The 26,711-nt window shown below is 46.5% G+C and overlaps 1 protein-coding gene and 1 pseudogene across 7 annotated transcripts in view; both read left to right on the top strand.

Moving 5' to 3' along the window:
- Positions 1-26,711, top strand: part of TACC2 (transforming acidic coiled-coil containing protein 2) — a 200,851-nt gene that overhangs the window by 28,013 nt on the left and 146,127 nt on the right. For 6 of the 7 annotated variants that reach the window (XM_035030488.1, XM_035030507.1, XM_035030481.1 and 3 more), the window contains one exon: positions 8,093-8,205. In XM_035030488.1, coding sequence (XP_034886379.1) covers positions 8,093-8,205 — 113 coding nt within the window. Of the gene's footprint in view, positions 1-7,794; positions 8,206-26,711 lie in introns of those variants that run through there. The other variant, XM_035030500.1, reaches the window with a different exon arrangement.
- On the top strand, positions 20,889-21,129 carry LOC118027317 (annotated as a pseudogene).

Below are 26,711 nucleotides of genomic sequence, written 5' to 3' on the forward strand. Positions count from 1 at the left end.
CAGCTGCGACCCACGCGCAGACCCCAGGCTGCCCCTTCCTGGCAGCTCTCCTTCCTGCAGACGTGTTGGTTGGGAATGAAGAGAAAGCCACAGTTATAACTGGGGCTGTGGAGGGTGACTGGTGTGGGGGTGGTGGGCACAGGCCAACCAGGGGTCGGCAGAACGTCTCACGCTGAGCCCAGGGGAGCGTGCGCTGTCGCTGCGAGGGTCAGGGTCCTAGGGTGTGTGTTCCTCTCTGGGACAGAGGTAGAGGTGGCAGCGTGACAAGAGTAGCCTTCATCCAGTGGCACTTCCTGGGGTTTCCTGCATCGTGACCTGCGTGGAAGGACTTATGGTGAAAGAAGAGCCCCTCCAGCCCGTGGTCCTGGGCTGTGACAATGACAGTTGTTCCTGTTCTTTACTGAGTGTTCCATTTGGAGGAGCCCCACAGAAGGCCTCTGAGCTTCCAGATTGCAGAGGGGAAGGACAGCCTTCCACCCACCGGCATTACCACCTCCTGGATTCCCCTCAGGGCCGTCATGATGCCCATTAACAGCTCTGGCAGCATGAGGAGGGAGAAAAAACATCCCATCCTATTATTGTAATGGCCTGACTTAAAAATCTGTGATCATTTAAAACTCTTTTAAAGCAATTTCATCGTCTGGATGTTTCTGTAGTTTGAGTCCCAGAAAAAAATGATTTTCAACTATAGAACCTGAGATCAATGCTCTGAAGCAAGATGACAGGTACAGAGCCACCTGACCTGCCCCTGGGTGTCAGCCCCAGGGAGCTGCTGCCTGGGCTCAGAGCTGAAGGATGAGCAGGAAAGAAACGGGATCCAGAGGGGGGAGAGCAGGTCTCTGCACTGCCTGCAGCCCAGGCTGCATCGGGGCAGGTCCCCCTGGTTCCTGGCTCCAAGTCCAAGAAGCAGCCGGGGCCTGAGGTTTGTTCCTGAAGGCGACCTCAGCCCTGTGGCCCCAGGCTGTGGAATTCCCCGGCATCCCAGAAACGGAGGACCAGGAGCACGGGAGATCCCCTGCTACGTGAGCTGACCCTGGGGTCTGGATCACCCAGAAACGTGACTGAGCATTTCTCTGCAGGCTATTTCATTAATAGATAAACAACCCCTCAGGATGGGCATGGATTGTTTCAAGCTACAGATGCTTGGGGTCCCAAGTTTAAGTTGGGGGGGCAGTTTCTCTCTTTCCTGAGGGACCCAAAGAACCCAACGTTCTGAGAGCATTAAACTAGCCCTGGAAGAAACAACGTCTTCTAATATTCTACTGGCAGTGGGTGGGCATCTGGGATGATTTAACTGCATTTAATGAGAAAAAAATGGAAGGAAGAGACAGTGAAGCAGTGTGAACCCCAGTTCGTGACAATGGAGAGCCCCTCCACTGTGAATCTCTGCTACCACAGTCTCTCCTAGGGACCCTCTCGCCTGGAGGCTTGCTGCTAACTCTCACTGGGGCTGTTATTAAAGTTTGCAAACTGCATGGCTCCGGGTTTGGGCCGGATGCATCTTCCAAAGAATCAGATTAACTGCTTTAGCTCTAAGCAGACTTAGCCCCTGGGGCTCTTAGTTAATGAGTTTTGAATCCGTTTCTTCTTTGTAATAATAATAACAACACATATATAAGTGTCTTCTATGGTCTAGCCTTGTGTGAAGTGCTCCTCATGTATTATGTTATTTAACCTTGAAAACCCTGTAATTATGATCCCCATTTTCCAGATACGGTAATGGGGACATAGACCCCGAAGGCTTACAGCTAAGTAAGCAGGAAAGCTTGGCTTTTAACCACTGCACCTGCGCTCTTATTCTTGAGTCCAGCCGCATGCTGCTCTGGCAGGAAAATGAGCAGATGTAGGAATTTGAGAGGGGCAAAACCTAAGGTTTATGCCTGCATTTCAAATCGAGTTGAATAAATGTTATAGGACACGATAGGCTATCCTGACAAACCCAACACTTTAAATAAAGAGACTCTCCTCCGTATGTGCCACTCTTTGCCATATTGATGAGGTGCTCCCGTCAGCCACTGAGGCAGGCAGGCCAGGGATCGCAGTCTCCATTTTATAGACCTCTATAGGTCTATAGACCTGTCTATAAACCAGCTCCAAGAGGTGCAACGATTTGGTTTTTCTGAATGGTCCAGCCTTCTTTAAATTATATTGCTTCTAAAATATTAAATCCACACAAGACATTAATATTGGGCAATGTTTCTGAAGTCTCAAAGGTTTTCCTTTCTCCATAGACAAAAGATGTCAGAACATGTCAACTCGGGCATCTTGGAGGCTCCTGAGTTCTTTTAGGGTAACTCTTCCATTTTGACCCAGATGCTGTTGGGTGAGGGAAGATAGGTATCGTTCACTGAATGTGGAACTCTCATTCACTCGCTGGGAGGATAGGGACCACGTCTTTTTTTTTTTTCTAATTAAACTTTTTATTTGGGAATTTTTCAGGTTTACAGAAATGTTGCAAAGATAGTACAGAACTCCCACTTACTCTTCCCGCAGCTTCCTCTAAAATTAACATCTTATCCCATGTCTTTTAAAATCTTCTGTGTCTACCTAGAACCTAGATTCAGCCCTTCCTGGACATGAGGCAGAAGCATCCAAATCCTACTGCAAACACGACCTTTTTTTCTCCGTATTTTGAGGGAAGAGTAGGCCTTCAAACCCAGCTCTCTCTGACTCCAAAGCTTGTTCATTTTTCTGCCATATTCATGTCAGAAAACATTCCATCTGGGGTAGCTGAAAATTCCACCCTTGGGGCCTCCCCCTTCTTGGCGTGACAAAGTGCCTGGTAGGTGAGGCTCAAGGCGGGGGCATCCTGTGCTGCCGGTGTGGATGAACTGCTTTAATTTTCAATCTTTCCTTTTCTTCCCGGAGGGGAAGAGATGTTTGGGATGATCCAGCAGAACTGGTCTGAGCATTTGCCTTCCTGTGACAGGGCAGATGGGCGGCCCAAGCAGGCCCCAGCACCGAACATGTGTTCCTCCATATTTGGCAGCCTGTCGGTTGTTTCTGAAATCCGATTCCTAGTGCCATGGGGATGACCTTTGGTCCACTTCCCAGCATTCACCTGCAGTCACACTGCTCCCGAGAAGCTTGCTCCAAGAGTGGGCGAGTTGGCAAGACACTCTGGTCATGATCTAACCATGTTAACTCAGCCTCTTTATGGGCATGACCAGTAAGCCAAAGGGAGCACATGGAAGAGGTAAGGTCAGGGGAGTTTTTGTTTTTTTTTTTAATGGTAAGACACTTTAGCTCTTGATAAAGTGTATTTTTTAGAGCTGGAAAGTGCCTGTTTAAAGATGCCTTTAAAACAGACCCTGGGCTCTGGAGTATTCTAGAGCTAAAGAAAGGCTATTTGTTTACTCAAGCAGTGGCAGCAGAGAAAAGATTTGAAGAAGCAACTTGACAAGGCAGTTTGTCATGTGGAGGACTGCCAACTTTTTTGTCCAGGCTCCTGTTTGGAAGCGTGAGGGAAATTTTAGATACACGTGCTGTTTTGCAGGATGCCTGTTGACACAGCAGACCCCCGAGAGTCCTGTGAACAACAGGACTTAGCGCTGTTGCTGGGATGGAGAAACTGCAAGGAGGGGAAATGTGGTAGAAGAGTGAGATCTGAGGCCTATGTGTGTCTCCCCCGGTTTGCAGAAGTGGCTACCGACCAAATGGAAATACTCTATTTTTTACTTATTTTATTTTTATTTTTTAAAAAAGATTTTATTTATTTGAGAGAGAGAGCATGAGAGAGAGCGAACATGATTCGGGGGGGGGGGGAAGGGGCAGGGGCAGAGGGAGAAGCAGACTCCCTGCCGAGCAAGGAGCCCGACGTGGGGCTCGATCCCAGGACCCTGGGATCATGACCTGAGCCGAAGGCAGATGCTTAACCATCTGAGCCACCCAGGCACCCCTAAATGGAAATACTCAATTTTTTTAAACATTCAACAAATATTTATGAAGTGCCTGCCTCTCCATGCCAGGTGCTATTTTGGGCAATGAATCTAGGCTTTTCAGAACCCAGTACTGATGCTTTCATGGCAACTCCATCCATATCTGTTTTGTTGGAGATGGTATTCTTCTTGCAGATTAGCTTTCTAGTAGGGAGGGGTGGGGCTGCTGAAAAGGCAGAAAGGCAGACCCTTTTTTCTGCTTTAAAGATGAATCTGAGCCCTTGTTATATTCCTTTGCCTGAGGGAAGTTAACATGTGGTCTCTTATCCCCTTTAGTTAGAGCAGAGATCTGCCTCCTTATACCATCTGTTGTTTGCATCTGTCTGGGCTGTTAGACATGTCAGTGTCTTCCCAGAATTACTTTAAAGTAACCTTGATCATGGAATAAAGAGCAGGAGATTTCTCTGTTAAATTATTTGCAGAATCACTTGCTGCTGATAATGTGATTGAAAGGGAAGCCTGGCTGCAGAAGGTATTTGGAGCCAAAGCCTGCGTGACATTCCGACAAGTAGGAATTGGGTCACAATTTATAAAAACTCAGGACCTGATATGAAAATGTCACTCACTCTGTATTGTTACTCTTGAGCTAAGGTAGTAAAGATTTTTAACTCATGCGTCCAAAGGTAGTAGTGTTATACAGATAAAGAACATTCTAGAAGGGCCAGGAGCACTTCGGAGGTTGAATTGACAGTGATTTAAAGTTTGAACTGCCTTCATACTATCCAACAGGGATGATTGTCATCCTGGTTCGCAGGTCAGGGGCCTGAGGTCTGTAGGACAGGGTGGAGCTCCCATTTCAGGGAATGGTTCAGCCAGCATGAAAGTCATACCAGCAGGGAGGGGGTCAGCAGCCCTTCTTTTAGGTGAGGGATCAGCCCCAGCTCTCTCTGCCTCCTTCAACACTTCCCCACTAAAGGGATAGAACAAAAATGCCTTTTCCCGGCACTGGGGTCGGAGAGAAATGGGTCCCTCTAGACTCCACTGCTGTGTGATCTTGGCCAAAGACTTACCCTCTGTAAGCCTCAGCTGTAAAACAAGGACATGAATAGCACTTTCCTCTTAGAGTTGTTGTGAAGTTTCAATCACATGGTTCACAGAGACCAGTAGTCCAGTGCCTGGTACTTACTAAGGGCTTAATAAACAGGAGCTATTCTTATTGTCATTTCCCCCCACATTCTGTCTCAGCAAAAGTGAATGGAGATTTTCTAATTGTAGGATCATGTTAGCACTGGGATGTGTGGCCCTGAGAGTTGAGGCATCTTTGATTTTTTTACCTTTGGACACAATTGGGTGAACAAAGTAGCCAGCCGCTCAGACACCTGCCCTAGTCGGGGGAAACATACCCAAAGCTAACTTGCCGTTCAGGCTGTGTGTGAAGGTCAAGGACACCACCCATCCAGCAGAAAATTCAAGGTCTCAAGAAGACCCCCCACCCAGGTTCAGATTGCACAGATGATTTGCACCCAAATGTCCCACGAAAGCTCCAAAATTGATTTCTAACAACCTCAGCCTAGAGGTTGATAGAGCTGGTGGGTGGCATCCTCCCTTCCCAGGAGGACTGGATCTCCCTTTGGGGGGCCCTGTGTTTACACGTCTGTGGTCATGGCATGGGGGGCTGTCTCCCTAGACTGTGAGCAACTCTAGGGAAGGGATGGAGTCTCGTTCATTTTGGTAGCCCCCACTTCTAGCTTTGGTTCTGGTCATGTATTTTATTTTATTTTAATTTATTTTTTAAAGATTTTATTTATTTATTTGAGAGAGAATGAGCATGGGGGGAGCACAAAGGGGGGAGGGGCAAGGGCAGAGGGAGAAGGAGAAGCAGGCTCCCCGCTGAGCATGGGCTCCGTCCCAGGTCTCCGGGATCATGACCTGAGCTGAAGGCAAACGCTTAACCACCTGAACCACCCAGGCGCCCCTAGATGAATGTATTTTAGATAATTGAATGAATCGACAAATCAGGAAATGCCTTCTGGAAGATCTGGGTGAAATGAGATATTTATCAAATGATTCGACTGCATCAGGATCCTGTACTCACAGCTGGTAAATTGTTGGGCTTAGGAGAGGCCTTTTGTATCGCCAATTGCTGGCTTTGTTGGGCAAGGCTGGCTGGGTCTGTCTCTGGAGTCGCGTAGGGGAGCAGCGTCCCCGAGGGCTGAGAGAAGATTTCTAGCAACAAGGGGCAGGCAGCCACAGGGAGCCTGGAAAGTCCAGAGAAGCTCTTCTTGCGTGTCTCCTGGGCCGCGCCTCCGCCACCTCCCTCGGGACAGGACCTCGGGGCTCATGGAGGTCGGTTTCTCCCAGGCACCCAACAAGCCATGTGCCTAGGTCTGAGCTGTAACAGCTGGAGGAAAGGGAAGCTGTTTCCAATTCACATGAAGGTGCTGTCTGCTCACAGGCCACACACCCGCCCAGAGCAGCGTCACCTTCCAATTTTCATGAAGGTGCCCCCCAGGCCAGGGGCTGCCCTGCCCTGTGGATTTGGATCATCTGCCAGGTTTAAGCAAGGTGAAGAGAAATGAGGCCTTGGGCTAACTGTCCCCAAAAGTGTGTTCCATGGAACACTAGCTCTAGTAGATGGTAACAGGCAGCACGTGAACAAAAGGATCCTGTGGTCAAGAAACTTTGGGAAAAGGAGTTAGAGTTCAATGTCATTCGACCACAGATCTTCTCAGATCCTTTCTGGATAATGTGCACTGTGAATTTCTAAAAGAGGGCTAGATAACCAGCGCTTCTTAAACTTAGCTGACATAGAACACTTTGTCTCCTTCGAAGCTGGTCTGATCATTTATGGAATGTACTTTTTTGGGTTGCAAGTGACAGAAATCCAATTTGTACCAGTGAAGGCAAACGGGGACTCAAGATCTCATGTAATCATTGGTTGGAGGGGGCAGAACAGGCTGGACCCCAGGACCAAGTGGAACCAAGGCCTCCACACCCCCCGGGACCACTGCCCCTCTGCCCTCTGTACCTCATCCAGGCTTCTCTCTGCCTGCCAGCACGAGTCTGTCTTGTTGCGGGTGGCCTTCTTCCACAATGGCTACAAACAGCCTACTGGTAATGCTGGCACTCTTATTCTACAGAACCCACACCAGATTCCCACCTCTCTGGGTCTTTGGGGAGTCTTGTGTGCACCCCAGTGGGCAGGGCTGTGGGGCCTTGTGAAGGAGCACTCCTGGGAAGATGGGCTGAAAGACAACCACTGCTTTGGGAAACACTCCTTGGGGTTTAAAAAAGCCCTTTTCCCCTTTCTGATATTTATACTACACTTAATGAGCTTTATTTATTTATTTATTAAAGAGTTTATTTATCTGACAGAGAGAGAGAGAGCACAAGCAGGGGGAGCAGCAGGTAGAGGGAGAGGCTGAGCAGGGAACCCGATGCGGGGCTCGATCCCAGGACCCTGAGATCATGACCTGAGCCGAAGACAGACGCTTAACCGACTGAGCCACCCAGGCGCCTCCATTAAATGAGCATTATTTAAATCGAGTTTTTAACACCTCTCATCTCTTTCTGTCCCACGATTTGAAGTTTTGACTGTCCTTTATATTTTTGTATCTTGGTTTTAAAAACTGCTTACCCAGCAGATGAGCTTATTGTGAGAGAGAAGGAAAAGCAACCGCCTTTCAGAGTGGTTAGGGCCTCGGACCGGTGGCCCCAAGTTTCCAAGGGCTCATCATTTTCTTTGTTCAGCGTCCCCCCCCACCCCCGGATTTCTGGCTGAATTCTGGTTCGCAGGCCCAGGGGGAGGGAGGAGGAAAATGTCTTTCATCTAGGTGGTGCCACAAGCAAATTAGACCCTTGAAGATCTTAGAGCAAATACTCTCTCTTTCTCCGGGGAGCAGATGACCCCCCCAAAGTATGGTAGGTGTCCCCAGTCTTGGCTTTTGACTAAAACAGTCGTCCTACTGAGCTGGAGTCTTGTGTGTAACCGCGTGTCTCCTCCATCAGAGCAGAGCAGGGGCCGTGCTTGCTTGGCTCACCTTGTACCTCAGAGTGCAGCTCATGCCAGCCCACAGGCGCTGCTCAGGCGGATGATAAAGCAAATGAACAACCTGACGCTCGACGATGCGGCCAGTGGCCAATTGAGAAATGCTTCTGTGTCTTCAGACACTCCTATTTGATTTCTTCTCCAATTTCTCTTTCTTCTGGCTCAGAGAACTTCGTCAGCTCAGAGTCCAGGGTCTGTGCCACCATCTGGGAATGGTCAGAACCTCAAAAGGGACCTGGAGGAGAAGTCTGGAAGTACTGAGCATGGAGACTTGCACAGGTAAGAGCCAGGGTCAGAGGACTGGCCCAGCCCGACGTGTGGCCGGCTCACTGCCTGCTCAGTATTTGCTTTGCTCCATTTGCTTTGGAAAACTTACCCTAAAACCCATGACATGGTCCTCCATGGTGATATGGTCAAAGCAGTGGCTTATAGACTGCTTTGTGATTATCTCGACCTGCACGATCAGAGAATTCATGTTTTTCTGCCCAATGAAACTAGCAATTAAGGGTTTCCTTCCATTCCAGCAGTACCCCAGGTTATTTATCTTCGTTATCAGAACTTAAAATAAAAACCTGAAGGCTACCAAAAGGACGTATCAGGAGCGTCCCATGCGTGGTGAGTTGGGTCTGTATTCCTGCATGGTAGCCGATGATGGTACCGGATAAGACAGGATTCAAAAACTATTACTAACGTGACAGGTAGCCTGAGTCCCAGGGAGGCTGGTGGATGAATTCCAGAAATTAAGAAGGCCACACTGGTGCAATGGAACATGGCCAGTGTGGGTGTGGCCCATCGGTCAGTGGCTCCTCATTATGACCCCCAGGAGGTCCTGATTTCCCTGCTGTGGCTATTGGGAAGAAGTCCAATAGACTCCTCCCGTGTAGTGTTTGGCACCCATAGTTTTGGGGGCGTTCCCAAGCAGAGGGCCAGCAGACGTGAACATTCAGTCCCCAGAACAGACTCGGGACAAGAACACTGGAGGCAGTTAGTAACTGTCTGTGGGTTCAGTGCATGATCCGGTTGGAAGAACCCTCCTGGGGTTCCAGGAGGCTATAATTACAGGCCTTAAAAGAATAAATCAACAGGAGCTCCAAGGAACAAAAATGAAAAATTGAAAGGTAGACTCCCCCCCACCCCCCATCGTAGACAATAGACAATGCGATTTTTAGGTCATGAATGCTTTGCAGAATCACTTTACGTAAGAGTTTAGGCAACATTTCTGTGTTTGGGCTTTAAACTATGGAGGGTCACGGGTAAGTACGAGCGGCCCCTGGTGGCAGGAATTTCCACGCCTGGCTGGTATTACTTTCCGGGTGGTTCCGGCTCCGCGGTTTCCAGAAGAGGCACTTTGTACCTCTTGGCCTGAACATTAGGATTCTTTAGGGAAATGGTGGGGCAGAGTGTTCTTTTCTGCTGAGGGAATCACAGGATATGCCTTGAACGACACCTTTGATCCCTGTTTTCTGCAAAAGGGAGGCCTCCTTTGCCTCCTAGGACCCCCCCCCCAGCCCCGGCCCCCGTGTCTGTTCCCCTTTCATGAACTTTTTATCAGGATAACTGGACAGAGGTTTTAAGAGTTGGCTCTAATGAGACCAGATGACCCGTCTAAATTGGCTCTGGGTGATCACGAAACTAACAGATTCACCTTTTCTGGAATTCTCTGCAAAGGAAATCCCTGCTGGCTGAGAGCCGAGGTCCGGCACTCCCCTCCCCCATGGAGGTTCTGGGATCTCTCAAGAGGCTTGGGAAGTATTTGGGGCCTGGGTCACAGCTAGACTGAAGAATAACAGCAGCTGGAAGGGCTTTTGCTTCTTGTTGCTCAGCTTTAGTCAATTATTATTTTTCCCTTGAGGGAGAATCGCTTCTCATTGCCAAGTGAATTGAGCATAAAAGAGGTGCCTTCTAAGAGCAAAAGCCCAAAGAAGCAACTTCCTGTTCACAATTCGAAACATGAATTCTCCTCTGTAGACGCGTGAGCGTCTGTGGTGCTCTGGACTAACTAACTCACGGACTGCGGAGGGGTGAGCGGCCTGCAGGAGTCAGGCCCCGCAGAGGAAGCGAGGGCAGGTGCTGATCCCGGGAGGGGCTGTTCCGGTGACGCACGCCGCCCTCAGCATCCACGACAGCGATACTCATAACATGTAACGTTCAGTTTGCACATGGGGACCAGACGCCATGCCGAAGGCTCTAGGCACCCGAAATGCACCTTTATTTTCTTTAAATCAGTTCATTTCCGATTCCAAGTCCTTACCCAGCCACCCTTGGAAGTCCCCTCTCTCGACCTGGTGTATTGATGCCATCACCTGTCCCCTCACCACCATGGTGCCCACTGGCCCAGACCACACCGTCCCTCAGGCCCTAGGACCCCGCTGCCTTCAGGACACTCTTGGCACCAGGGACTCTTTGGTGAGGCTGGGAGCCCCGGGGCCATTCCCTTCAGTGCTCTGTGCCCGTCCCCCGTGAGCCCGAGGACACGGTCAGGAAGCAGGGAGGGACTCTCAGACGTTCGTCACTTTCTAAGACTTGCTCTCTTGTGATCCTCACATGCATTTGCCTCTCCCCTTGCCACATCACACAACTAGCATTTTCTCTTCACAGGATGTATTATAGGTTTTTACAAAAGATTGAAGAAGCCATTGACCTCGTACTGTGTTTTCTCCTTGGAAAAACTCCAGAGAGAAAGCACAGAAAGGCTTTGCAGTGGCTCCTGCTGGACTTGGAGGCAAGGGCAGAACGAGGGGGGAAAGGCCTGCGTAAATCTGGCCTAACGACCTCCCGCGCAGGGTTCTCTCCACTGCACGGGTGGGGACACTGAGGCTTGGAACCCTACGTCATTTATGCGTTAGTGGCAGAAAGCCCATCGTTTCTGCCTTCTTACCTCTGAATTACACAAGGATGGGGTTCAGACATCTCCAAGGGGGTTCAGTTTTTCACCCAAAGGAGTCCCACCAATTCAACTGCCTTGCTTTCCCATTGCCACATGGTGTCGCTCTTGGAACTTAGCCCTGCATTGGTCAAACCCAGGCAGAGGCTGGGAGGCACCTGCCCGATGCCCATCCCTGCACAAGTCCCCGGCTCCTGAGGGAGGATGATCCCGCACTGCTGGGACAAAGCCGGGTTGCCCCTCTTACTGCTCAGCAATGTCCATCCCCAAGCACGGCTGCCCTGGGCACCACGTCCCGTTCCAGGGCCACCGCCTACCATCTCATGAGCCGCCTTCTCTCTCCTTGGGTACCAACTGCCAGGGATGGCAGCAGTCCTTTCTTTTTCAACCCTCAAAACACAATGAATCTCATCCTACAACCTTTCATCAGATCATAGAGCTATTGGGTTGCACCAGAGGAAATGAGTGTTTTGTAGGGAAAAGTTGTCGAGTAGTGGCCATTTCCTGAGCTTTAGCATCCTACCTGCTCATTCTTCCATTCTTCCACAGGTGATAGTTCAAAGATGACGGACTTTTCTCAGGGAGCTGTGTGATGCCACACGCTGGGTGCTGTTGGGGTTCTCTGAGGGCAGGGGTGGAGGATCTTGAACTAAAGCAGACAGCTCGAGCGGCCATTCCAGGTGGGGGCAGAATTCCTGAATCGGACCTCTCTGTGGCTGAGCAGGAAGTGAGCCCAGATTGCTGGCAAGCGTTCACTAAAAACAAGGTTGAAGAAGTGAGGTCAGATGGAGGAGACTTTGAAGGTCAGGTGAGGGGTTGAGATTTTATCCTGCAGGTAGCAGGAAGCTGGGGAAGTGCTTTGTGGTTTGTCTGTTTATATTTAAATAAAGATTTATGCAGGTGGGGAAAGAGTTCAGAAACTGAATTTAGGGGCTTGGACTAGTGCATGGGAGGGGGAGGCCGGAAGGGCCTAAAGGGTGCCCCTGTAGTAGAGGAAACCATCCCAAAGCAGAACCCCCAGAACCTGGTGATGCCTGGGTGTGGGCAAGGGAGGTGGAGTCATAGAAGATGCTAAGGTTCTGGAGCGAGAACCCAAGAAGGATCCAACATCAGAAACAAGGACATCTAAAGTGAGAGCAACTACAGGGAAACCAGGACCAACTTTAGACACACTGAAATAAAGACCAGACGAGTCTCCTGGGAACCCTGCTGGCCTGGCCTTTATTTAAGCAGGTCCCTGGCCTGGGGAGGGGCGACAGTTTAATGGAGTAATAACCGAGCATCGTGGCCCCCAATCCTCTGATATCCTCATGGTGGTTCCAGTTATTCACAAGTTATTCGCAGGTAGGTCCACTCATTCCAGCACTCTTAAATTCATGACTTTAAAACTGTATCTAAGAGCATGGGAACAGGGCAGGTTTGGGGTGAAGGACAGTAAATGAAATCATATGGGGTGGTGGTTCTCAGTCTCCCCAGATCATAAGGTTTGTAAAATCTTTACATTCCTAGGGCCACCCTAGTCCTTCTGAATCAAAATCGCTGGGTGAGGAGCTTAGGAATCTGTGTTTTGTTTTGTTTAGAGATTTTATTTATTTATTTGATGAAGAGAGACACAGCAAGAGAGGGAACATAAGCAGGGGGAGTGGGAGAGGGAGAAGCAGGCTTCCTGCAGAGCAGGGAGCCCGATGCGGGGCTCGATCCCAGGACCCTGGGATCATGACCTGAGCCGAAGGCAGACACTTAACAACTGAGCCACCCATGCACCCCGGAATCTGTGTTTTTAATAAGCATCCTGGGTGATGCTTATGGATGGAGGGATTTCTGAAATACTGATCTATTGCCCGGACCAGCTTGTAACCATTAAAAATACTCCATTTCCTGACCTCTCCCGTGAAGAGTCTGACACAGTAGTTTTGGGGTGAGGCTAAAAAATCTGTTGTTTTTTTTTTTAATTTAATTTATTTATTTGTGTGTGAGAGAGAGAGCATGAGTGGGAGGATCAGAGAGAGAGGGAGAGAGAAGCTCAAGCAGACTCCATGCGTGGAGCGTGGAGCCTGATGCGGGGCTCGATCCCACAACCGTGAGATCATGACCTGAGCCGAAACCAAGAGTCAGATGCTCCACCCAGGCACCCCTGATTTATGTTTTGATAAGACCTCCCTGGTTGCTGTATGGAGAACGTCAGCGGGCAAAACTGGAGGCCAGAAGGTCAGAGAGGAAACCGTGCAGGTCCCTGGCAGGATCTAGCGTGTCTTGAGTGAGGCAGGGATCTCAGCCTTATATTCATTATCTCCCTCCCTCCCGCTGCAGGAATCTTCCTAGACATTTTATTCCTAATTGCCCTCCCTTCCCCAGGAAATTTCCATACCATAGATATATTGTATATGTATTGTGGTCTTTGGATGACATATTGGGCCAGATAGTACTTTGTAATTACAGTGTAATATCTAAGATATCTTTCCCCCTCCCAAGAGTCCATTTTCGCCCCTCTGGGGATGGTACTTACTGGCCCACTGAGCACATGGCACTGAGGTGATTACAGTGAAGATGGAGAAACAAACACAGCTTTGCTATTTTGGAGATTTTGGAGCTGAGAGATGCCAGGGCTTGCTGATGGACCGGATTTGGGAGGAGGGAGAGAACAGTCAAGGAAGATCCCTGAAGCTTTGGCTTGAGCAGTTGGGTGGCAAGGACCACTTGCTGAGAAGGAAAAAAGTGAATCCGGCATATTTGCTGAGTCCCACGGTCACAGACCCAGCATCCAGGAGGGAATCCTGTTGTGAAGCTGGCAAGACAATGTACCGCTCACAACCCCGGGCTCAGCGGGGTGGGGGACACAGGACCGTCCTCCATCTTTGGGAAGAAAGCAGGGCGCTCTTGTGTTTCAGGGACAACTCACTTCCTGCTCTACACCCAGCACTTTCAGCACCTGGACATATATCATCCCTTTGGGGGAAGTGGGGCAGATTCCATTTAGCAAACATGGATCCACAGCTCACGACAGGCCAAGCTCTGAGCTTGAGGCCAGAGGTAAAAAAGACAAACAGCACCTGTGGGTCCAGTGGTAGAAAGGCGTGTAAACAAATCATTCTAGGAAAGCTCAGTGCTGCAGGCAGGCTCTATGGGAGCACGGGGGCGGCAGAGAGGGCCCGGCTCTGCTGAGGGAAGGGAGCGAGTGCTCCGGAAGGACTAGGCTTGCCGTTGGGTCTTCAAAACCAAACAGAAATAGGGCTTTGTGGGGAAAGGAGACGGTTCCAGGCAGAGAGAAGAGCTGTCATCATTACGGAGCTAGAGGGAATACAGAATTTAGGAAGGGATCGACTTACTAGGCTCTTACGTAGAGAATTCCAGAACTTCTTTAAGTCTGGGAAAGGGGATGGGGCATCTTCATTAAGCTCAACCTCTTGGCTTTTTCAAATATACAAACTCTCACTTAGCACAGAAATCCTTGGCGTTTGGGGAGCAGCAGCTTAGGGAAGGGTAGAAAGACAGTTTGAAACATGAAATAGTGGACTTGAGAGGCTGGGCGAGGATGTTCCCTGAGCCTTGCTTGCCATGGAGTCACCTGCACGCGGGGGTGCGGGACCCAGGGCCGAAATCCACAGCTCACCCACTGCTCAGGGTGGACGCCTACAGATGACCAGAAGGCCACGAGGAAGCTGGGGCTCGGGGAGGTGAAGAAACGTGCCCCCCCCCAGACAAAGCTTGGCTTGGTGGGGACTGGAATCGGCTGGGGTTGGTGCTGCCCGGAAGCCCGGGCTCAGAGCCATTATGCTGAGCTCCCACGAGTGTCTGAAAACATTTGTGTTGTGGGCTCCATAATTAGAAAGCAACCCCCCGTCTGTCCTTAAAATTTAATTTCCCTGTAAACAAGGTCCGTTCTCAGACCCAGACAAAAGAAAAATCAAAAAGATCTGTTTTATGAGCAGCGTCTGGGGCCAGCTCTTAATGAACGAGCCCCAGGTCCCCGATGCGGTAGTAATCAGTCCCTTCCTAACAAACTTTTGCAAAGTTCCAGATCCACTCAGGAGCTCCTGCCAAGGCAGGGCGTGTCAGGCAGAGCCGGGGGCAGCCTCCGCCCCGCCAGTCCTGCTTCTGACTCATTATTTATCTCTGGCAGGAGGTAAACACAGAAAGGAGGGGGGTAGTGAGCTCCCCAACTTGTGACACGGGCTGAAAAAGAAGGTCACGCACTGAATTAGGTGTGTGTCTGCTTTCTGCTCATCTGGTTTCAACAGAGCATTTAAAAAGAGGAGAGGAGGAGTATTTTTCCATCCTGAGATGATATCCCATTTTTTGTCACAATTTGGAAAATACAGGGGCGCCTGGGTGGCTCAGTCAGTTAAGCGGCTGTCTTCGGCTCAGGTCATGATCCCAGGGTCCTGGGATCGAGCCCCGCATCGGGCTCCCTGCTCAGCGGGGAGCCTGCTTCTTCCTCTCCCTCTGCCTGCCTGCCGCTCCCCCTGCTTGTGCTTTCTCTCTCACTCTCTCTCTCTCTGTGTCAAATAAATAAATAAAAAGTCTTAAAAAAAAATCTCTTAAAAAAGGAAAATACAGAAAAGTGAAAAGTGAGGGGAGAAAAAATCACCAATGCGCTCACCATCTATAGACAACTGCTCTTAAAATATTAGTGTTTCCCTCAGGCCTTTGTCATTTTTCGAGTTCTTTATTGATTGTGATAGCTGTGTGTGTATATACATACGTATTTATAAATATTTAAATATCTAAATATATTCAAACAATATATTAACATACACGTTCATATACAATATATTTAAATATTTAAACAATATATTAATATAAATATTTTTATAAGGTACATTTAAATATATAATAGACTATGTTTTAGAACAGTTTCAGGTTTACAGAAAAATTGAGCAGTACAGAGAATTCTTATATACCCCCTTCCTCCTATACAGTTTGCCCTATCATTATTATTATTATTATTTTTTAAGTAGACTCTGTGCCCAGCATGGAGCCCAATGGAGGACTTGAACTTACGACCCTGAGATCAAGACCTAAGCTGAGATCATGAGTCAGATACTTCAGAGGGCACCCCCAGTTTGCCCTATTATTAACATTTTGCATTAGTTTGGTACATTTATTACAGTTAATGAACCAATATTGATACATTATTATTAACTAAAATCTACAGTTTACATTAAGCATTACTCTGGTGTTGTCCATACAGTCTATGGGTTTGGCAAACACATAATGCCATGTACCCACTATTGCAATATCTTACAGAATAGTTTCAGTGACTTAAGAAATCTCCTGTTTCCACCTCTTCATTCCTCCCCTCCCCCTCCCCTACCAACTCCTGGTAACTACTGATCTTTTTAGTGTCTCCATAGTTTTGTTTTTTTCAATTACCTTTTTACATTGGTATAAGATACATTCTGTAAGAGTATGAAGCTGAGAGCTTGATGAATGTTTACACTCCTATACACTTGTATAATCAAGCCCCGCTCTAGAGCTAGATCATTCCTGTCACCCCAGAAAATTCTCTCCTGTCACTTCCCAGTCAATACCCAGCCCAAGAATAACAACTGTTCTGACTTCTACTATCATGAATTAGTTTTGCCAGGTCTTGAACTTCACATAAAGGGGAGTTAAACAGCATATATACTTTGGTGTCTGGTTTCTTTTACACACAGCTACTTGTTGGTTTTTTAAATGATTTTTTATTGTGGTAAAAAAAAATACATAGCATAAAATTCACCATCGTAACCAATTCTGAGTACAGTTCAATGTTGTGCAAATGTTTCTATGGTTTCTTTTTCTTCTTTTTTTGGGGGGGAGGGCGGTGGGCAGAGGGAGAGGGAAAGAATCTTCAGCAGGCTCCATGTGGGGCTCCATCTCATGACCCTGAGATCATGACCTGAGCTGAAATCAAGAGTCGGACACCTAACTGACTGAGCCACCCAGGCGCCCCTGTTTCTATAGTTTCTTAAGGTAGAAGCTGAGATCATTGATTTGAGACCTTTTTTTTTTCTTAATATAGGTGTTTTAGTGCACTGAAAGTCTAAATCCTGCTTTAACTACATGTGACATTTTGATATTTGTGTTTTCATTTTCATTTGGTTCAAATACTTTCTAATTTCCCTTTTAATTTCTTCTTTGACTCACGGGCTATTAGAAGTATATTATTTAATATCCAAATACTTGGGGGATTTTCCAGATATGTTTCTTTTTTTTAAGATTTACTTACTTATTTTAATGAGAGAGAGAGAGCGCGTGCACATGAATGTGCGTGCATGTGTGCACATGAGTCAGGGGAGGGGCAGAGGGAGAAAATCTCAAGCAAACTTCCCACTGAGCATGACTTCCCACCGAGCATGGATCCCCACATGTGGCTCCATCCCATGACCCATGAGATCATGACCTGAGCTGAAACAAAGAGTCAGACGCTTAACCAACTGAGCCACCCAAGAGCCCCTGGTTATCTTTTGTTATTAGTTTTTTAATTTAATTCCATTGCAGCCAGATGATATACTTTGAATAACTTTAATCTTTTAAAATTTATTGAGACCTTTTAAAAATGGGTAGAATATGGTCTACCTTGTAAACGTGTCATTTGCTCTTGAAAAGAATGTAATGCTGGCCACTAATGGATAGTATTTAATAAATAGCAATTGGGTTAAGTTGCTTGATAGTGTTCTTCTGGTCTTTCATATCTGTACTGATTTTCTATCCGCTTGCTCATTCAATTATCAAGAAAGGGGTATGGAACTATCAGTTTATAATTGTGGATTTGGCCATTTCTTTTTTTTTTTTTCATCAGTTTTTGCTTTATGTATTTTGAAGCTCTGTTATTAAATAAACTTTTAGAATGTTTTTGTCCTATTGATGACTTGAACCTTTTATCATTATAATGATCTTCTTTATGGCTGGTAATATTCCTTGCTGCAAAATCTGTTTTGTCCGATATAATATAGACATAGGAGCTTTCCTTTCATTAGTATTTTCAGAGTAGAACCCCCCCCATTCTCTTACTTTTAATCTATCTGTGTTTTTAAGCAAAATTTGAAATACTTTTCTTGTAGACAGCTTACAGTTGGGTCTTCCTTTTTTCATCCATTCTGAATATTGCTGCCTTTTAACTGAAGTGTTTATAATTAATTTACATTTAATGTGATTATTAATATGGTTGACTTAAATCTCCAGTCTTATTATTTGTTTTCTCCATCCCTTTTACCCTCCTTTTTTGCCTTCTTTTGGAAAAAGTCATTATTTTTATGATTCTGTTTTATTTCCCTTTTAATTTATTAGCCACGACTATTTGTGTTAGGTGGTTGCTTTAGGATCGATACTATACATCTTTAATGTGATACAGTCTGCTTTCAAGTGATATTGCACAATTTCATGTACATTTAGAAGAGTCTTGCCCTATACAACAGAATACTTCTATTTCTTCCCTTTTGGCCTTTGTGCTTTGTTGTCATACATTTTATTTCTATATATATTTCAAATCCCACGATATGTTATTTTTGCTTGATATAGCCAATTATCTTTTAAAGGAGATTTACATAATGAGGAAAAAAGAATTTCTATTTACTTGCACAGTCACCATGTCTGCTGTTCTTTATTTTTTTGTGTAGATAATGATGGCCATCTGGTATTATTTCCTTTTGGTTTGAGGGACTTCCTTCAACATTCCTTGAAAGATAGGTCTGCTGGTGATTAATTTTCTTAGCTTTTAAATGTCTGGAAAAAAAAATCTTCACCTGTATTTTAGAAAGATGTTTTTGCTGGGCAAAGAGTTCTAGGTAGATAGTTCTTTTTTCTTTTACTGCTTGAAAGATATTGCCCTACTGCACTCTAGCTTGTATGGTTTCCAACAAAAATTTCTGCCACCCTTTCTTTTGTTCTTCTGTCCTTTCTTCTCCCAGCGCTTTTAACATTTTTCATGTTTTTACTGGTTTTAAGCAATTTGGTTATGATGTGCCTTGGTGTAAGTTTCTTCTTGTTTCTTGTGCTTAGAGTTAGATTCTTGTATCTGCGGGTTTATAGTTTACATCATTTTTGGAAAATTTTTAAGCCATTATTTCTTCAAATAGTTTTTAAAAATCACCCTCCCTGTGTGGGGACTCTAATTACACATATATTTGGCTGCTTGAAGTTATCTCACAACTCACTGATGCTCTGTTTTTTTTTTTTTTTCTTTTTCTCTCTGTGTTTCATTTTTAACGGTTTCTATTGCTATGTCTTCAGGTTCACTAATCTTTTTCTCTATAATGACTAATCTGTTACTAATCCCACCCAGTGTGTTTTTCATTTTAGACCTTAGAGTTTTCATCTCGACATGGTTGATTGGGATTTTTTTTTTTTAAGATTTTATTTTTAAGTAATCCCTACACCCAATGCGGGGCTCAAACTCATGACCCCAAGTCAAGAATTGCATGCTCCCCTGACTGAGCCAGCCAGGCACCCCTGATTTGGATCTTCTTTATAGCTTCCATGTCTGTACTTAACATGCTCAATCTTCCCTCTAACCTCCTGAACACATGGAACACAGTTATAACACGTTTTAAAAAGTCCTTGTGTACTAATTCTATAATCTGCCTAATTTCTGGGCTGGTTTTGATTAATTGAGTTTTCTATTCATTGTGGGTCATACTTTCCTGCTTCTTTGCATTCCAGACACTGTGGGCTTTATGCTTTTGGATTCTGGATATTTTTGTATTCTTATAAATATTCTTGAACTTTGCTCTGGGATGCAGTTCAGTTATTTGGAACAGCTTCATCCTTTTGGGGCTTCATTAGGTGGGACCAGAGCAGTGGTTAGCCCACGGGTCGTGTTTTCCACTATTGAGGCAAGGCTCTTCTTAGTACTCTAACAGATGTCCCATGAATTATAGGTTTTGCACTGTGGCTGGTGGGAACAAGAGCTTTTCCCAGCCCTGTGTTAGCTTTACGGATTCTTCCCTATAAACCTCTCAGGTGGTCTGAACCTAGTCTCAGGTGGTATTTGTGCATATACATGCTGATCAGTACTTGGATATCCCCAGAGTTCTGGCTTTGTCCAGTTTCCTCTTCTCTGGCACGCAGATGCCCAGCTCCATCCCCTCAAGTCCGGGAGACTCTCAGGATCTTCCTGTGCCGCTTCCTCCAGGCCTTAGCTAGGGTAAGAGCAACATTTACTCTGTTGCTGTTCATCTCCAGGGATCACAGGCCTCTGTTTCTCGTGTCTCCTGTAGCAGCCAATCCCCCATTAGCCCCATCCCCTGTTGTGTTAATAATTCTTTATATGACACTTCCCAACCCAAGTTCTCTGAAAAGACCAAAAAGCCACCTGTATCAAGTTTCTTTCTCTGGTTTTAAATGGAAGTGCCAGCAAAAAACCTGGCATTTATTTTGGGAAAGGTGGGGAGACACTTCTAGAAAAAAAATATTAATAAGAGAGAGGATGCCACGCGCAAGAGTTGTTTTTCTTTCCTTTTCAAGAGCACTTCTAGTCTCTTTTCTTTCTGTGGTCTCAAATGCCAACTTCGACAGGAGTTAATCTTCCCAAATCATCACTGCAGCTGTGTTCATGTTGGAAAGGAGCCTGGGATGGTTTTTATGTCTTTAACATGGAACCACTTGGCCCCTCGGTGATGTTGACTCATCACCTCCCCCTACCCCATACACATTTAGGCCAGTGGGATTATAGAGAGGCAAATCTCAACAAAACAGGCCTGTGACTAGCACATTTTTGAGCTCAGTACACATGAGCTCAGCCTCACATAGGTGACATTGGTGACATCTTTTTGTTCAGGGAATGCCCCAAATTCTTTGAAAGATATTTTAGTCATCAAGGGAAGATTCCAATATGTCTCCTGCTTTTACTGTGTTGATGAAGGCAGGAAGATGGTTTTAATACACATTAGAAGTCTTATCAAGAAGGAATATTAACAAAAATATGTTTACAGCCATTTGTTCTTTCTTGATGTCAAAACAAAATAAAAATACTACCATAACCTAGGCACACAAAAACCACTGCTTGCATTTTTCTGTGGCTAAGTAGTAGGATCTAACTTAAAATTAAGAAAATATTGCTGGTGGTAGAGCGGTGGATGACCCTGTGCTTGGTGAAATGGAGCTCGAGGCCATGAGCAGATACACCAGCCCAGTGAACCTGGCTCTCCTCCCCCATCTCACCGTGGTGCTGTTGGCCATTGGAATGTTCTTTACTGCCTGGTTCTTCATTTATGAGGTTACCTCCACCAAGTACACTTGGGATATCTACAAAGAGCTCCTCATCTCCTTGGTGCCCTCACACTTCATAGGCTTTGGAGTTCTCTTCCTGCCTGCTCTGGATTGGCATCTACATATGAGCTCCCAAGGGTTCCAACCTGGTGGTTTCACTGAATTCCTGCTTCTGTAAATTAATTTTTATTATTATTATTATTGCTGGAAGTGTCCCACTGGCTGCTTATGATAAAGGCAGATGTGTGACCAAAAGAAAAATTAAGAAAGGGGCACCTGGGTGGCATAGTCGGTTGAGCGACTGACTCTTGGTTTTGGCTCAAGTCATGATCTCAGGGTCGTGGGACTGAGCCCCTTGTCAGGCTCCGCGCTCATCAGGGAGTCTGCTTAAGGATTCTCTCACTCTCTCCCTCTGCCCCTCTGCTTCTTTCTCTCTCCCTCACTAAAAAAGAAAGAAAGAGGAAAAAAGAAGAGAAGAGAAAAAAAGAAATGTATTTAAACGAATTGGTATATGGTCATGACAGTACCTAGATGCATTGAAAGACAATGACAGAAATGAGTGACACCCAGAAAGAGATGTGGATTTGTGCCAACTCTGGGGAGCTCTTGGGTGCAACAATCCGTCAGCCCCTTCTAGCAATCAGGCTGGGAACCGCAAAATTGGGTCATTCCACTGTCTTTTAGACCCCACAAAACAGATGCTGAAAAAATTGATTAGAAGACAGTTTTTTGAATTTTCCTTTGAATTCAGATGCCTGTCCTCCACCCCCCCCCCCACACACACACTATGCTGGATAATGGATTGTCACAAGTGGACTGACACCTTGACCTTGAAGTCATATAAGTCCATGTGGCAGAGCGCACACTGAATAATAAGGATACTTTGGGGTTTTACCACTCCCTCACATATACGCCCTTCTCCCCCATAACTCTTTAGAACCTACCAGAATTTTCCTCTTGTTTATTGCATGGGTTACACAAGCATTGTGGTCTTTGTTTTTTCTGGCACAGAATGAGCAGAGGAAAGAGTTAAAACTGAATAAAAAATACAAAGCTGAGTCTGACAGGGCTGCCAAGGTCAGTGGGCTCCTCAGCCTCTGTGCAGGAAGCATCGTTTGGACAAATTAGGACCGCGTGTGTAGATTGGACCTAATCTGCTGGGATGGCCAAGAAGTTTCTGAGGAGGTGCCTTTCTCTGTGAAATACCAGGATTAGTTGTTGAGACTTGGCAATCTCCCTCTCTTTATTAACTTGAGAATTCTTTCCTCTGCATGAATCACTTAGAACATAAATCCTTTCCCAACGTCCCTGGAATAGGCAATGCATCTCACAGTACGGGAGTTAACCGAAGTAAGGGGTTTTTTGTGTCAGTTAAAAAAATTACTCCTCATTTCTATATTCCTTCCATCTTTCAATCATTCATTCGGCAGAGTAGGTACCAGTGCTAGACCAAGATATAAAAATAAATGAGGTAAATTCCCTCTAACCTCCAGGAGGTCATACCCAGCGGGAAAATGAGTGAGTGAACAAATATACCACACAGATACTGAGAGACAGTCTGCACACCGGCTTTAGGAGAATAAAAAAGGGAGCACATGCAGCTCAGGGAGGGAATCCCTCCGTGGAGGGAGGTGCGTGGCGGGGAGGGGTCCTACCACAGAGGCAGGTGACAGGGTCGGCACTGTTCAGGGGAGTAAGGGGGTTTTACCATGGAGGAGGGAAAGGGGGGAATCCCATGATGGACGGAATTAGAGGTTCTCATTGCAGAGGAGAATTAGGGGATATTATCATGGAGGGGGAAAGAACTCCCTATGTGCAGAGCCCTCAGCTGGCCTTGCTCTGAGGCACAAAAGAGCTATTCACATGTTCCTGATTTACAGGCATATTCTGTTCCCAGAGCAGGTGAGAGGTGAGTACAGGGGGTGCTTTGATAGTGTGATTTGAGAACTATCCTTCTAGTTCTCTAAAGGACAGCCGAAATGTCCTTACCAAATCTTCCTTTTACATATGGCTATGCGTTCCATCCTATGTTCTGTGGGTGGCACATCAGTCTCACTAAATGCTCTATCACAAAAAGGGGCAGAGGAAGATTTTTGAGAAACACCAAGTTTGGAAAACACCGTGCAATATCTTCTTGTTGATTCACAATGTATGGCGGTATCTCAAAGGCACTGAGAAGTCCTGCAGTAAAGAAACTTGTTTAACTCTGTTTCATCTAGTGCCTCCTGTATCATCTAAAGACCAGGGAAAACTTTCTTGCACATCTCTCTCTCTTTTTTTTTTTTTTTTGGTGGGCAGCAAAGTTTATTGAGCGATAGTACAAAGCTCCCAACGAGGGAGGGGAAAGAGGGAAGGGACCCGAGAGGATTGCCCTCTCTCTCTTTTTTTAAAGAGGTGGGAATTTGCTCCTGGTTGTTTATTTACTTATTTATTGAGAGAGGGAGCACATGCATGGCGAGGGTGAGGGGGCAGAAGGAGAGGGAGAGAGAGAAGAATACCAAGCAGACTCTGTGCTTAGCACGGAATCCAACGTGGGGCTTGATCTCACGACCCTGGGATCATGACCTGAGCCGAAATCAAGAGTCAGACACTTAACCGAGTGAGCCACCCAAGTGGCCCTCATATATCAAGTTCTTGAGGAGACTATCTTCTTAGGCAGTCTTCCTAGTTTGAGATGGAAAAGGGAAAGAAAGAAAAACTGGGAAGTGGGCATCTTCATAGAGAGTAGAATACCTCCAAGAGTCATAGTTATGTATAACCCTAGAGCACTTGGTTACCAGACTTATGATTCACAGAGAAAAATACAAAGCAAAGGGCAAGAATAAAGACAGTGAGTCAATTAGGTGATTAGCAGTTTAACTGTGTCATTGTGAAGATCTACACGGTCCCCAGATTAACCAGGTTTACTCTGATTCCATGTTTGGAAGACCTGAAAACATTTTGGAGTTTAGTTTTCTTTCTTTGGTTGGGGTCTCAGCCTTCCTTCTGCTGAAGAAAAGTCACATGGACAACATGGCCCAAGGGTTAAATCAGATTTTGGCGAGTGCTGAAAACGTATGGGAGAAACAAAACACCACAGTCATCCTAAACTGCTCTTGGGGGTTTGGGAAGCTAATTCATCATATCCCTTCCCACCAGATTCTGAGTCAATCATGAAATTGGCACCAGAGTCTGCAAGGAGAAGAAAGCCAGCTTTATCAACAGCAAGCGGGGACTGGAAGATAAGTCAGAATGGGGTTCCTGATACTGCCCCCTGAACTAAACTTCCCCACCCAGTGCCAGGCTGCGGACGAGTGCAGGGTGCTGCGAAGGCTGGGGAGGGCCAGCTCCAGTGAGCTTGTCACCTGGCAGGCAGCTGGGGGGAGGATGAAAGGACTGCACTTCTTATCTCAGTGACCTAGAGCACCTTAACCCCCACCTGTGTGGAAACTGTACCCATTGGGGCTGCTTTCCCCATCACACCAACCAGAGGAGTCTCACTTCTTCCTGGGAGATAACCCTAAGGGAGAATAGGGCAGAGTGTTATACTTCTCTGAAAGCTCAGCTGTGTCATAAAACCCCTGAATGTGTGGGCCACGGCAGGAACCCATGCAGCTGAGGACCGCCCCCAGCCCTGAGCCTCCCTCATCACCACTGCAGCTGCCCCAACTGGTAACAGTGTATTAGGACTGGAGGTTTCTGGGGGCTGCGATGGAACTCACAGGATCTCTCTCTACCACTTGCTTTCGTTTTCCAGAAAGAACATTGGAATGCAATGAGTAACATCAGTGGTGATGTTATGTGGGGAAATCTTCTAATCTTTTTCAATTACACTAATTTATGAAAATAACCAATCATTCACAGACTTCTGTACTTTATAATGAGTAACAAATTTCTTACAGTGCACCCCCTAACTCATCAGACCCACCAGTGTACACAGGGACTTGTGGTTGAAAAGTGCTGCCTTGACCTCATTTCTTTTGAAGAAGCATTTAAACAGAAGTACTTTGCCTTTTCTGAGCCTCATTTTTCTGTATCTTCATCAGTAAAATGAAGAATTTGGACTAAATCGGTACCAGAATGCTGAAATTGTCTGGAAGAAAAGAACCTTCCTAATTGTCACATCAAACAACCATGATTTGGGAGCATTTCTGCATATTTAGAATCTTTGATTTGTGTTCACTTGTATCTGCCCATCCACCCATTCATCTACCCAATCATCCATCCACCAACCATTCATCCATTCATCCATCCATCCATCCATCCAACCATCTACCAATCACCCATCCACCCAACCATCCATCCACCAACCATTCATCCTTCCATCCATCCAACCATACACCCACCAACCATCCATTTGTCCATTCATCCAACCATCCATCACACAATCCCTCTAACCAGCCATCCATCCCCCAACCATTCATCCATCTATCCAGCCATTCAGCCATCCAATCACCCATCCACCAATCACCCATCCACCCATCCATCCATCCATCCATCCATCCATCCACCCATCCATCTACTCATACATTCATATATTCAATATTTACTATATGCTAGACACTGGGGAAACAATATTGAAAAGAGACAAGACTCAGTCTTCATTATACTCCAATGGAGGGAATGATCATCAATCCATGTTGATGGCAACTGTGACTACAGCCATCACCAGGGGTCCTGTGAAAGGAGATCTGATCCCAGAGGCCAGGCCAGGAAGGCTTTGTTGACAAGTGATGAGTAGGGCTGAGACCTGCTGGGGAAGAGTAGGAGGGCTCCGGGCTCCAGGCAGATGCACTGATGGAGAGGTCCAAGTGGGATGAGACAGGAAAGGTAGGCCGGGGCCACAGCTGTTGGCAAAGTGAAGCCACCGAAGACTCTTCTCACTAGGGTGACGGGATTAGGCTTTTATTTCTAAGCCATGTTGCTCAGGCTGCAAACTGGAAAATGGAATGATGCAACCAGAGTGAGTGGGAGAAGAGCCTGTAGCGCCCATCCAGAAGGGGTGGGGCCAGCAAGTAGAGGGAAGCGGGAGGTGGCAGGGCCCGGAGCCAGGCAGTGCGGGGCTTGAGCTTGCTTTGCCTCGGGAGCTCTGAGACCTTGGGTCCAGTCTTAAACCTCTCTGGGGATATTTCTATGTGAGTGCAATAAGGGCCATCTACTCTGCAGAGCTACTGAGTGGATTAGATACAATCATAACTGGAAAGTGCTTAGCATGGGCCTGGCCTTAATAAATGCTCACTATGTGGCAACTCTCCATCCGACAATTCTGCTTTATGGTTTTGTTGGTTCCCTTGAAGCCTGGTAGTTCAGGGGCCATGCTTGTTTTTTCTCCACCAGGCTCCTTCCCCAAACATTCCTGGTTGGCTCAAGTGTACGTCTTCAGAACTGTGCACTTAGGAGCCCATCTGGATGTGACTGTCTCCAGCTAGGGTAGTGGGGAGGGCATCTCTGTTGTCTGCTCAGAACTTTGCTACAGCAAATCACCTCTCTTCCAGGTTGCTTTACCCTATGCTTCACCCTTTCTTGTGCTGGGGGTGTGTGGTCTGCACCAAGGAGACCGTATCAGACTCATCCTACAACCTCAACTCAAAGGCAGTGCACCCTACGGGCTGAAAACCTTCCATTGAGAGTTCTGCGCAGCCAAGCGCACAAGGGCTGGCCTTTGGATTATTATTATTATTTTTTAAAGATTTTATTTATTTATTTGAGAGAGAGAGCATGAGAGGGGGGA

This window comes from Mirounga leonina, unplaced genomic scaffold, assembly GCF_011800145.1.
Source record: "Mirounga leonina isolate KUSES-001 unplaced genomic scaffold, KU_Mleo_1.0 Mir_114, whole genome shotgun sequence".
Taxonomy (NCBI): domain Eukaryota; kingdom Metazoa; phylum Chordata; class Mammalia; order Carnivora; family Phocidae; genus Mirounga; species Mirounga leonina.